The 12043-nt window shown below is 36.9% G+C and overlaps 1 protein-coding gene and 1 long non-coding RNA gene across 2 annotated transcripts in view; one reads left to right on the top strand and one right to left on the bottom strand.

Moving 5' to 3' along the window:
- Positions 1-12043, top strand: part of HMCN1 (hemicentin 1) — a 514767-nt gene that overhangs the window by 395457 nt on the left and 107267 nt on the right. Inside the window, exons 64-68 of the mRNA XM_070473938.1 lie at positions 1709-1868; positions 4303-4427; positions 4630-4813; positions 5661-5758; positions 8911-9189. Coding sequence (XP_070330039.1) covers positions 1709-1868; positions 4303-4427; positions 4630-4813; positions 5661-5758; positions 8911-9189 — 846 coding nt within the window. The remainder of the gene's footprint in view (positions 1-1708; positions 1869-4302; positions 4428-4629; positions 4814-5660; positions 5759-8910; positions 9190-12043) is intronic.
- Positions 5752-12043, bottom strand: part of LOC139037444 (uncharacterized) — a 111073-nt gene continuing 104781 nt past the window's right edge. Inside the window, exon 3 of the long non-coding RNA XR_011490267.1 lies at positions 5752-8605. This is a non-coding gene — a long non-coding RNA (uncharacterized lncRNA). The remainder of the gene's footprint in view (positions 8606-12043) is intronic.

Genomic DNA, 12043 nt, shown 5'->3' with positions numbered 1-12043 from the left:
AATCTTTATAACTAAAATTTCCCAAAATAAATCACCTTCTATAATCTTTGTATTATCACAAGGAAGAGGAAATGGCAACCCACTCCAGTATTCTTGCCTGGGAAATCCCATGGACAGAGGGGCCTGCTGGGCTACAGTCCATGGGGTCGCAGAGTTGGACACAACTTAGTGACTGAGCATGCACCAACATTATACAAGTTTAATGTGTACAACGTAATGATTTGATATAGGTATATACTGCAAAATGATCACCACAGTAAGATTAAAATCCATCACCTAAAAATTGAAATTAAAGAAAAATCAAAATTAGTTTATAACTATCAGTGGCTTTTTCCTATTAGTGATGCTGAAGATTTTAGAAGCACAAAAGGAAATATAGCTGTTCAGAGATTCAGTGTCAGAAATTACACGCCTAATTTATGCTTAATGTATTAATAATAATAGATGCCAATCATGGAGTATGTGGTATGATCAAAGATTTTTACCAGACATTTTGTATATGTTATTATATCTTAAGACTATATAGAGACTGTATATGTACATGAGGCCTAGTCCATGCTCTTCCTTTGTTGTTTTAGTCGCTAAGTCACGTCTGACTCTTTTGCGACCCAGTGGACTGTAGCCTGCCAGGCTCCTCTGTCCGTGGGATTTCCCAGGCAAGAATACTGGAGTGGGTTATTTTCCTTCTTCAGGGAATCTTCCCAACACAGGGACTGAACCCACATCTCCTGCATTGGCAAGTGGGTTCTTTACCACTGAGCTACCCAAGAGCCTGCTTTCCTGTATTAGACACTTGTTATGGGATGTCTCATTAGCATTCTTATTGATTCAACTTCTTTGGTAAATATAAATTTAGTGTAATTATTACTATCTTCTGGACAACTGAAATGAGATTTGGAGAGATTATGCAGTGGTACGTTGGTAAACGTCTAACAATTGACTCTGCAAATAAAATGGTCTTGACTTGGCAAGAACCAATCATTTGTCAGTTTCTGTGGTGTGAATATTCCCATGGTGGCCCATTTCAACCTATCACTTGAAATGATGGCACCGAACACAGCGTTGTAAAGATCTGCAAAACTGGCTCTTGCAAGTTGGTGTGAACTACCTCCACTATATGAACCACACCACTGTAATTATTAAGAAGAGTAATTCAAATGTGTTTCTAATAGAATTGTCAATATTTTTATTATCCATTATTTCTTAATTGAATCATCAAAGTGAGGAATAAAGATGCTAGTAAAAACAATAGAGATGATTGAATCTTGAATAATAAGCTATTTGTTGTTCAGAATAAATAGTATTTAAACTGTATCATAGAGAAAGAAATACTCAATTCAGATACCTTTCTCAGACTTATGCTAAACTTTTATAAAACAGATTCTCCTGAACTGTATAAATTCTGAGCTATCTTTTGAGGCTTTAATCAGGAGTGATTCTCTCTGGCCAAGAAGGGTGCCCATGAAGTAGATTTGTCACCGACCCCTATGACTAAATAACTCTATCAACTTATAATGTGCCAAGAATATTGAAGTGATTTCTATACTTATTTTTCAAGTAATTTCTGACAATGGCAAGAGTTTGATCTTGAATCACAATCTAGGAAGACTATGACATAAAAATGGCATATTGTTCTATGATTCTGTTGTATTCAGAGAATTTACATTCTTATGCCTTGATAATGAAAGTCTTAATTATTTCTCCAAAGTTCCTCCAAATGTTGCTGGTGCTGAGATTCCAAGTGAAGTCAGTGTCCTTCTTGGGGAAAATGTTGAGCTGGTCTGCAATGCAAATGGCATTCCCACCCCACTTATTCAGTGGCTTAAAGAAGGAAAGCCTGTAGTTAACAGTGAAACAGAAAGAATTCGGTATGTGTAAAAAGAACCTTTGTGTCATTAATTGTAATGTCTTCTACAATGCTTGATGCTTCAAATTTCACATGAATAATAGTGAATTCAGTCGTTTGGAATTTGGTTATCATTATATTCAGAAAGAAAATGGATACAGTTTTGGAGAGCTGGACACAGATATTCTCCTGGGAGAATCATTCAAAAGTATTTGTGTATGCATGTGTTCTTTATCTTTTAACTCTGTGTTATAAAATCTCCCTACATGTTCATTTCTGCAAATGTTAGTTAGCTGTTGTAGGTTTTATTCCTCTAATTCCAGAACATTTATACCAAAGTCTGCATCATAAAAATAATTAGTTCTTCTTTCTTGCTAACATCAAATCAATTTCATCCTAGAAAAGATTCATCAGTCATCTCTTAGATGTGATTGTGTGTCCTGAAATCACCAAACCACCAGACATGCCATAGTGCTCGGCTCATTTTGAGAAAAGATACTATCATCATAACCTGGTTCATCCCTTATAATGTGTCCAAATCCCGTTTTTAGTTGACTCTTCATGCCACAAACCTCACAGAGATGGAATGATAAATGTTACGGGCTTCCTGATATTTTCAACAAATGCATTTTGAAGGACAATCTATTATTCTGTACTCTGCTAGATTACTTCTTTACAAAGTCCCATAATATATATACACCAGAGTAATTGTAATTACTGGAAGAATTATATGTACCTTGCGTGCACGCTTAGTTGCTCAGTCATGTCTGACTCTTTGAGACCCCACAGACTGAAGCGTGCCAGGCTCCTCTGGTCATTGGATTTTTCAGACAAGAATACTGGAGTATGAGTGGGTTGCTATTTCTTTCTCTAGGGGATTTTCCTGACCCCCAGGTATCAAACCATGTCTCCTACATTGGCAGGTGGATTCTTTACCACTGAACCACCTGGGAATCCCTAATATATACTTCAGCAGGCATTAATTAAATGTATTGCAAACTTTATTACTTTGAACCAATATTTTAAATTTAAGGGTTTGCAGTATATTTTCTAATCAATGAATTGAATATACACAATTTATGGAAAAATAAATGTTTTTTTTTCTTGAAGTTTTATGTTAAAATTTAGGTATTAGTCCCCTTTACAAGATTAGGTGAATTGCCAAATAATGTTTTAGTTTAGAGATACATTTTGCATTTCACTTCTCTGGTTGGACATCCCTCAAAAGTTAACCAATATTTAACTATTTTTATTAAATCAGCTGTGATATCAACCCATTTCCAAACCGAGTACTAGATAGTTGGTGGGACTTAAGTTATTCTAAAAGGTAATATTTCTATGTAGGAATTTAGGATCTATCACTTCTCATCTTACATTAAGATCTCAAATAGATCTATTCTTATTTTCAATTTTTTGATTATTTGTTCCTAGCTGCACAATATATGTAGGTTTGTGAGTGGGCCAATTTATCCGTCAAATGAAGTAATTTTTCCAAAGTCAACTTACTGTTTTCCTTTAGTCATGGCAGCTTGCTTTTTGTTTATTCATATGGTTAAACTCATGGGATTTTAAAATTTATGTTTTGAAGAAGAAAAAATAAAATAGACCCAGATAATAAAATTGTAACTCTTAATAATTATATTTAATAATATGATATAGTAGAAATGGAGTATTTACTCGACACTAGGAGAGTCTAATAAAATTACTATTGTAAGAATAACTGTAGATAGTAATTTAACCTCTTTATAAAACATAGCAAGTTTTATTTGATAATAAATGGTGTGTGAATAGAATCAATAATGTAATAATCTTAATTTAGATATCATTGATAATGTAATCACATTGTTAGTATTCATTATTATGTCATTCAAAGAGAAAGCTGTAGCAATTTGTGGAAAAAATTTTGCAAATGACACCCATACATAAATACTAAGCTGTTGTCACTGTTTAAATAAATTATTCCATCTTGCTCCTTCTCATTTAGACTAATACTAAGTTGATTATAGCTAGATTTTTCACTTTAATTTCTCATTAAAACATTATAAACATTCTTCAGTTTTTATACCAAAATTTTTATAATTTTCATTTAATTCCAATCTTATATTGATAAGTAATGACAAAACATTCTATTCTGAGAAAAACATGCCTTTGCCTGTGATTTGGATGGAAAAATTCCTGATATTGTTCATTTCCTTTTCCTCAGGAGGCGGCAGTGGGTGTTTGACACCCATTACTGTAAGAAGTTTAGTTGGTTACCTGAGGTCACCTTCAGTTTCACTAGCTCTGATTTCCATGTACTTAATGAAAAAGCTTTGAACCATTATATCCAAGATGAAGATGCATTTTAGCCTGACTCTTTTTTTCTTTTTAAGAATATAATAATCCAAGTGAGTTTTCCAGAAATAGCTAGCTCCATACAAATCATCTCAGTGCATCTGTTATACTCTTTCCTACAGGGTGACTGCAGATGGCAGCACATTAAACATTTACGGAGCTCTCCCAGCTGACATGGGGAAGTACACGTGCGTTGCTACTAATCCTGCTGGGGAAGAAGACCGGATTTTTAATTTAAATGTCTATGGTAAATATGAAATTTCATCCTCTTTTGATTACGCTGCCTTAGAATCTATCAGACGAAATGAAGCCGTAGGTGTCTGAAGCATTTAGTTCTAAAATCTGATGTCCTTGTTATTTCCTTTTGGGATACAAAACAGAAATATGGGTAAATGATTTGAACTAATAATAAACCCATTCCCTCCTCTCTCATTTTCTGCATGACATAGTGCCACCTGCAATTAGAGGTAATAAAGAAGAAGCAGAGAAATTAATGGCTTTGGTGGATACCTCAATAAATATTGAATGCAGAGCCACAGGAATGCCTCCGCCACAGATAAACTGGCTAAAGAACGGACTTCCTCTGCCTCTCTCCTCTCATATCCGGTTGCTGTCTGGAGGACAAGTTATCAGGTCAGCTTTTATTGTGTGTGATTTGCTACAGAGACTTACTATGATTGTAAACCTTAACTTTGGTCAAGTTGTACCAAAGTTGGCTCCCTGATAAAGAATCCGCCTGCAAGAGATGCAAGAGACATGGGTTCGATCCCCGGGCTGGGAAGATCCCCTGGAGGAAGAAATGGCAACCCAATCCAGTATTCTTGCCTGGGAAATTCCATGGACCAAGGAGTCTGGTGGGCTACACCCCATGGGGTAGCAAGAAAGTTGAACACAACTTAGCTAGTAAACAACAGCAGCTTCATCTAAATAATGTTTTTAAAATGTCTTTTCCTACATTTTTTACTTTTGTTTCCCTTTCAGTTTTGTTTTTTTTTTTTAAGAAGAGAGAGAATGGCAAATATAAATTTGAAATGCTTTATTATTCTTATTTGAATGTTCACGTTTTAGTAAATTTGTATACAATTGGTCTTTCATAGACTTATATCTATCATATATATATTTCCAAGAGCTGCTATTTTAGCTAAAACTTTATATGGCAAAATGATGGGAAGATGCTTACTATAATCATGTGGTTTTCATCCTCTATTAATATGTATTTGAAAAATATTCATCTATCACATTGTGTTACATATTCAGTGGCTTACTCTTAGTACCTAATCAGCTTTGTCAAAGAGATTTCACTGGAGGCGTCTATGTTTTCTGATGGATGGTTAAAATCTTTATAACTAAAATTTCCCCAAATAAATCACCTTCTATAATCTCTGTATTATCACAAGTGTTTTTATTTGTATTTGTTGATCAAATATCAAATTATAAAGTGGGATGAAATTATGAAGTGTTGGGTCAAATTGTTTTTCAGGATTGTGAGAGCTCAGGCATCTGATGTTGCTGTATATACTTGTGTGGCATCCAACAGAGCCGGGGTGGATAATAAACATTATAGTCTTCAAGTTTTGGGTATGTTACCAGAAACATCCCTAGTACTTTACTATGTGTCCAGTATTAAGCAACAGGCTTAATTTAAATATTGACATATCAGGAAAGATTGGTAAAATAGGATCTTACTAACTAGGGCAGAATGCCTTTTTTTCCAGAGGATACATATATATTGAAGCATACTCTCTGTCAAAATACTTTTGTAACCTGGAATTTAGCATTAAATGAAATGTCAATTTTTTAAAGTAGCATTTCAATCCGGACACAAGACCAGTCTTTTCATATAAAAAGACAGTTAAGACTGTTTTCTAATGTGTTATCGTCTGGGAGTATTTAAAATATGAATGGATATTTGTGTGTATACTGAATATCTGTCTGTGATGTTAGCGATAAAACTCAAAACATTCCATTTCTCAAGATTTGCTAGACCAGAGACTTCACAATCCCCAAGAATATCTCAGAAAAGTTAAGTAACTATTTACCATAGGCTAAAAATGATTTATGTTGGATTATATAAAATTGACTCTGGAACTTATTATTTTGTTTATTCCATACAAGGTAGTTGAAAGTATACTTCTGGAATAATATCAGTTCAGTTCAGTCACTCAGTTGTGTCTGAATCTTTGCGACCCCATGGACTGCAGCACCTCCAGCCTCCCTGTCCATCACCAACTCCCAGAGTTTACTCAAACTCATGTCCATTGAGTTGGTGGTGTCATCCAACCATCTCATCCTCTATTATCCCCTTCTTCTCCCGCTTTCAATATTTCCCAGCATCTGGGTCTTTTCTAATGAATCAGTTCTTCACATCAGGTGGCCAAAGTATTGGAGTTTCAGCTTCAGCATCAGTCCTTCCAATGAATATTCAGGACTAACTTCCTTTAGTATGTGCATCCTAAAGGTTTGATCTCCTTGCACTCCAATGGACTCTCAAGAGTCTTCTCCAACTCCACAGTTCAAAAGCATCAATTCTTTGGTGTTCAACTTTCTTTATAGTCCAACTCTCACATCCATACGTGACTACTGGAAAAACCATAGCTTTGACTAGATGGACCTTTGTTGGCAAAGTAATGTCTCTGCTTTTTAATATGCTGTCTAGGTTGGTCATAACTTTTCATCCAAAGAGCAAGGGTCTTTTAATTTCATGGCTACAGTCACCATCTGCAGATATTTTGGAGCCCCCAAAATAAAGTCTGTTACTGTTTCCACTGTTTCCCCATCTATTCACCATGAAGTGATGGGATCAAATGCCATAATCTTAGTTTTCTGAATGCTTTAAACCAACTTTTTCACTCTCGTCTTTCACTTTCAAGAGGCTTTTTAGTTCTTCTTCACTTTCTGCCATAAGGGTGGTGTCGCCTGCGTATCTGCAGTTATTGATATTTCTCCTGGCAATCTTGATTCCAGATTGTGATTCATCCAGCGCAGCGTTTCTCATGATGTACTCTGCATATAAATTAAATAAGCAGGGTGACAATTTACAGCCTTGATATACTGCTTTCCCTATTTGGAACCAGTCTGCCATTCCATGTCTGGTTCTAACTTGCTTCCTGACCTGCATACAGATTTCTCAGGAGACAGGTTAGATGGTCTGGTATTCCCATCTGTTTCAGAATTTTCCAGTTTGTGGTGATCCACACAGTCAAAGGCTTCAGCATAATCAATAAAGCAGAAGTAGATGTTTTTCTGGAACGCTCTTGCTTTTTCCATGATCCAGCGGATGTTGACAGTTTGCTCTCTGGTTCCTTGCTTTTTCTAAAACCAGCTTGAACATCTCAAGGTTCATGTACAGTAGAAGCTTGCCTTGGAGTATCTTGAGCATTACTTTACTAGTGTGTGAGATGAGTGGAATTGTTTGGTAGTTTGAGCATTCTTTGGCATTGCCTTTCTTTGGGATTGGAATGAAAACTGACCTTTTCCAGTCCTGTGGCCACTGCTGAGTTTTCCAAATTTGCTGGCATATTGAGTGCAGCACTTTCACAGCATCATCTTTTAGGATTTGAAATAGCTCAACTGGAATTCCATCATCTCCACTAGCTTTGTTCAGAGTGATGCTTTCTAAGGCCCACTCGACTTCACATTCCAGGATGTCTGGCTCTAGGTGAGTGATCCCACCTTCGTGGTTATCTGGGTCATGAAGATCTTTTTTGTACAGTTTTTCTGTGTATTCTTGCCACCTCTTCTTAACATCTTCTGCTTCTGTTAGGTCCATACCATTTCTGTCCTTTATTGAGCCCATCTTTGCATGAAATGTTCCCTTGGTATCTCTGATTTTCTTGAAGAGATCTCTAGTCTTTCGCATTCTATTGTTTTCCTTTATTTCTTTGCACTGATCACTGAGGAAGGCTTTCTTATCTCTCTTTGCTATTCTTTGGAACTCTGCATTCAAATGGGTATATCTTTCCTTTTCTCCTTTGCTTTTTGCTTCTCTTCTTTTCTCAGCTATACGTAAGGCCTCCTCAGACAACTGTTTTGCCTTTTTGCATTTCTTATCTTGGGGATGGTCTTGATCCCTGTCTTCTGTACAATGTCACGAACCTCCATCCATAGTTCTTCAGGCACTCAGTCTATCAGACCTAATCCCCTGAATCTGTCTGTCTCTTCCACTGTATAATCACAGGGATTTGATTTAGGTCATACCTGAATGGTCTAGTGGTTTTCCCTACTTTCTTCAATTTAAGTCTGAATTTGGCAATAAGGAGTTCATGATCTGAGCCACAGTCAGCTCCCGTTCTTGTTTTTCCTGACTGTATAGAGCTTCTCCATCTTTGGCTGCAAAGAATGTAGTCAGTCTGCATTCAATATTGACCATCTGGTGATGTCCATGTGTAGAGTCTTCTCTTGTGTTGTTGGAAGAGGATATAATATCTGGAATATATTATAATAAATTAAAGGTGAAAATCTAAAATGTTAAAAAATGACCAAATTTAAACCACATTTAGTTTTGTATGTTCAACAAGGAAACAATCCTGAGAGTTTATTATTAATATTTTGCAAAGTTAGAAATTAGCTTATAACACATGTTCTTATAGTAAAGTCATTAATTATATGCTATTTTAAATTCTATAATTTTATAGATCATGGAAACACTATAGAACTAAGTGAACCATTTAAATTTTTAATCTAAATTGATATCAAATAATAATAGATATATAATTTTGCTTTCTATATAGTACCACCAAGTCTGGACAATGGGATGGGAACAGAGGAAATCACAATTGTCAAGGGTAGTTCCACCTCCATGACATGTTTTACTGATGGAACCCCAGCTCCCAGGATGTCCTGGCTTAGAGATGGTCAGCCTCTGCGTCTAGATGCCCATCTGTCAATCAGCTCTCAAGGAATGGTCCTTCAGCTCATCAAAGCAGAAACTGAAGATTCAGGACGGTACACCTGCATTGCCTCGAACGAAGCAGGAGAAGTCAGCAAACACTTTATCCTGAAGGTCTTGGGTGAGTAAAATAATTGGGAAATATGTCATAATAAAGACAATAAGTAAGTGTAATTTTTAGAATCACTGGCCATGGGACAGAATTTTTAAAAATTTCATTTGTACTTCATATTTCTGTTCTATAATTCACCTATGTTTACTTTTATCTGAAGCATGTTAAATTATTGTTTCTTCTCTGTATAAAAGGATGAGCCCTACTACTTATAAAACATCATTCACTGACCAAGTTATATAACTAATAGATAAGTAGTTTTTTAACTTTTTCCAAGAATTAAAATCCCCCTTCCTGGGTAACAGCCTTGTCAAGGTGAAGGGGCTTGCACAACTCAATGAAGCTATGAGCCATGCCTTGCAGGGCCACCCAAGGTGGATGGGTCATAGTGAAGAGTTTTGGCAAAACATGGTCCATTGGAGATAGAAATGACAACCCACTCCATTATTCTTGCCATTAGAACACAACAAATAGTATGAAAAGCAAAAAGATATGACACTGAAAGATGAGCCCCCCACCCCCAAGTAGAAGATGCCCAGTATGCTACTGGCAAAGAGCGGAGGGCAGTTACTAATAGCTCCAGAAAGAATTAAGTGGCTGGGCCAAAGCAGAAACAGTGCTCAGATGTGTACGTGTCTGGTGGTAAAAGTAAAGCCTGATGCTGTAAAGGACAATATTGCATAGGAACCTGGAATGTTAGGTCCATGAATCAATGAAATTAGATGTGGTCAAGCAGGAGATAGCAAGAGTAAACATCAATATCTTAGGAATCAGTGAACTAAGATGGACTGGAATGGGCAAATTTAATTCAGATGACCAATATATTTACTACTGTGGGCAAAAATCCCTTTGAAGAAATGAAATAGCTCTCATAGTCAACAAAAAAGTCCAAAATTCAGTACTTGGACTGTGGTTCAGATCATGAGCTCCTTATTGCTAAATTTGGGCTTAAATTAAATAAAGTAGAGAAAAACAATTAGGCCACTCAGGTATGACCTAAATCAAATCCTTTATGATTATACAGTGGAGGTGATAAATAGATTCAAGGGACTGATCTGGTAGATAGAGTGCCTGAAGAACTATGGGCAGAAGTTCATAACATTGTATAGGAGGCAGTGACCAAAACCAGCCCAAAGAAAAAGAAATACAAGAATGTAGAGTGAAAAAAAAAAAAAAAGAATGCAGAGTGGTTGTCTGAGAAGGTTGTCTGAGGCTTTACAAAGAGCTGAGGAAAAGAAGAAAGGTGAAAGGCAAGGGAGAAAGGAAAAAATGTATACCCAGCTGAATGCAGAGTTCCAGAGAATAGCAAGGAAAGATAAGGCCTTCGTGAACAGTGCAAAGAACTCTTCAAGAAAATTGGAGATATCAAGGGAACATTTCACCAAGGATGGGCTCAATAAAGGACAGAAATGGTGAGGACCTAACAGAAGTAGACGAGATTAAGAAGTGGTAGGAATATACAGAAGACTCGTACAACAAAGGTCTTAATAACCCCGATAACCATGATGGTGTGATCACTTACCTAGAGCCAGACATCCTAGAGTATGAAGTCAAGTGACCCTTAGGAAACATTACTACATACAAAGCTACTGGAGGTGATGAAATTCCAGGTGAGCTACTTAAAATCCTAAAGATCATTTTAAAGATGATGCTGTTAAAGTGCTGCACTCAATATGTAAGCAGATTTGGAAAACTCAGCAGTGGCCACAGGACTGGAAAAGGTTTGTTTTCAGTCCAGTCCCAAAAAAGGGCATTGCCAAAGAATCTTAAAACTATCATACAATTGCACTCATTTCACATGCTAGCAAAGTTTATGCTCAGAATCCTTCAAGCTAGGCTTTAGCAGTATATGAACCAAGAGCTTCCAGACATTCAAGCTGGATTTAGAAAAGATAGAAAAACCAGAGATAAATTGTTAACATTTGTTGGATCACAGAGAAAGCAACGGAGTTCCAGAAAAACATTTGCTTCTGCTTCATTGACCACATGAAAGCCGTTGACTGTGTGGATCACAACGAACTGTGGAAAAGTCTTCAAGAGATGGGAATACCAGACCACCTTACCTGTCTCGTAAGAAACCTACATGCTAGCCAATAAGCAACAGTTAGAACCTCACATGGAACAACTGACTGGTCAAAATTGGTAAAAGAGTATGACAAGGCTATTCATTGTCACCCTGTTAATTTAACTTCTATGCAGAGTACATCATGCCAAATGCCAGGGTGGTGAATCACAAGCTGGAATCAAGATTGCCGGGAGAAATATCAACAACCTCAGATATGCAGATGATGCCACTCTAATGGCTGAAATTGAAGAGGAACTAAAGATCTTCTTGATAAGCATGAAACAGGAGAGTGAAAAACCTGGCTTGAAACTCAGCATTAAAAAAACTAAGATCAAGGCATTGTGTCCCATCACTTCATGGCAAACAGAAAAGGAAAAAGTGGAAGCAGTAACAGATATTTTTTTCCCCCTTGGGCTCCAGAATCACTGTGGATGGTGATTGCAGCCATGAAATTAAAAGAAACTTGCTCCTTGGAAAGGAAGCTATGACAAACCTAGCATGCTGAGTCACTCAGTCGTGTACAACTCTTTGCAACCCAATGGACAGTAGTCCCCCAGTCTCCTCTGTCCCTGGGATGCTCTCAGCAAGAATACAGGAGTTGATTGCCGTGTCTTCCTCCAGGAGATTTTCCCAACCCAAGGCTTGAACCCACATCTCTTACGTCTCTTATAACGGCAGTGGTTCTTTACCAATAGTGCCACCTGGGAAGCCCTAGACAGAATATTAAAATGCAGAGACATCACTTTGCCAACAGAGTTCTGTATAGTCAAACTTATGGTTTTTCCAGGTTTCATGTAC

This window comes from Odocoileus virginianus, chromosome 11, assembly GCF_023699985.2.
Source record: "Odocoileus virginianus isolate 20LAN1187 ecotype Illinois chromosome 11, Ovbor_1.2, whole genome shotgun sequence".
NCBI lineage: Eukaryota > Metazoa > Chordata > Mammalia > Artiodactyla > Cervidae > Odocoileus > Odocoileus virginianus.
This window is presented reverse-complemented; position numbering and strand designations above follow the sequence as displayed.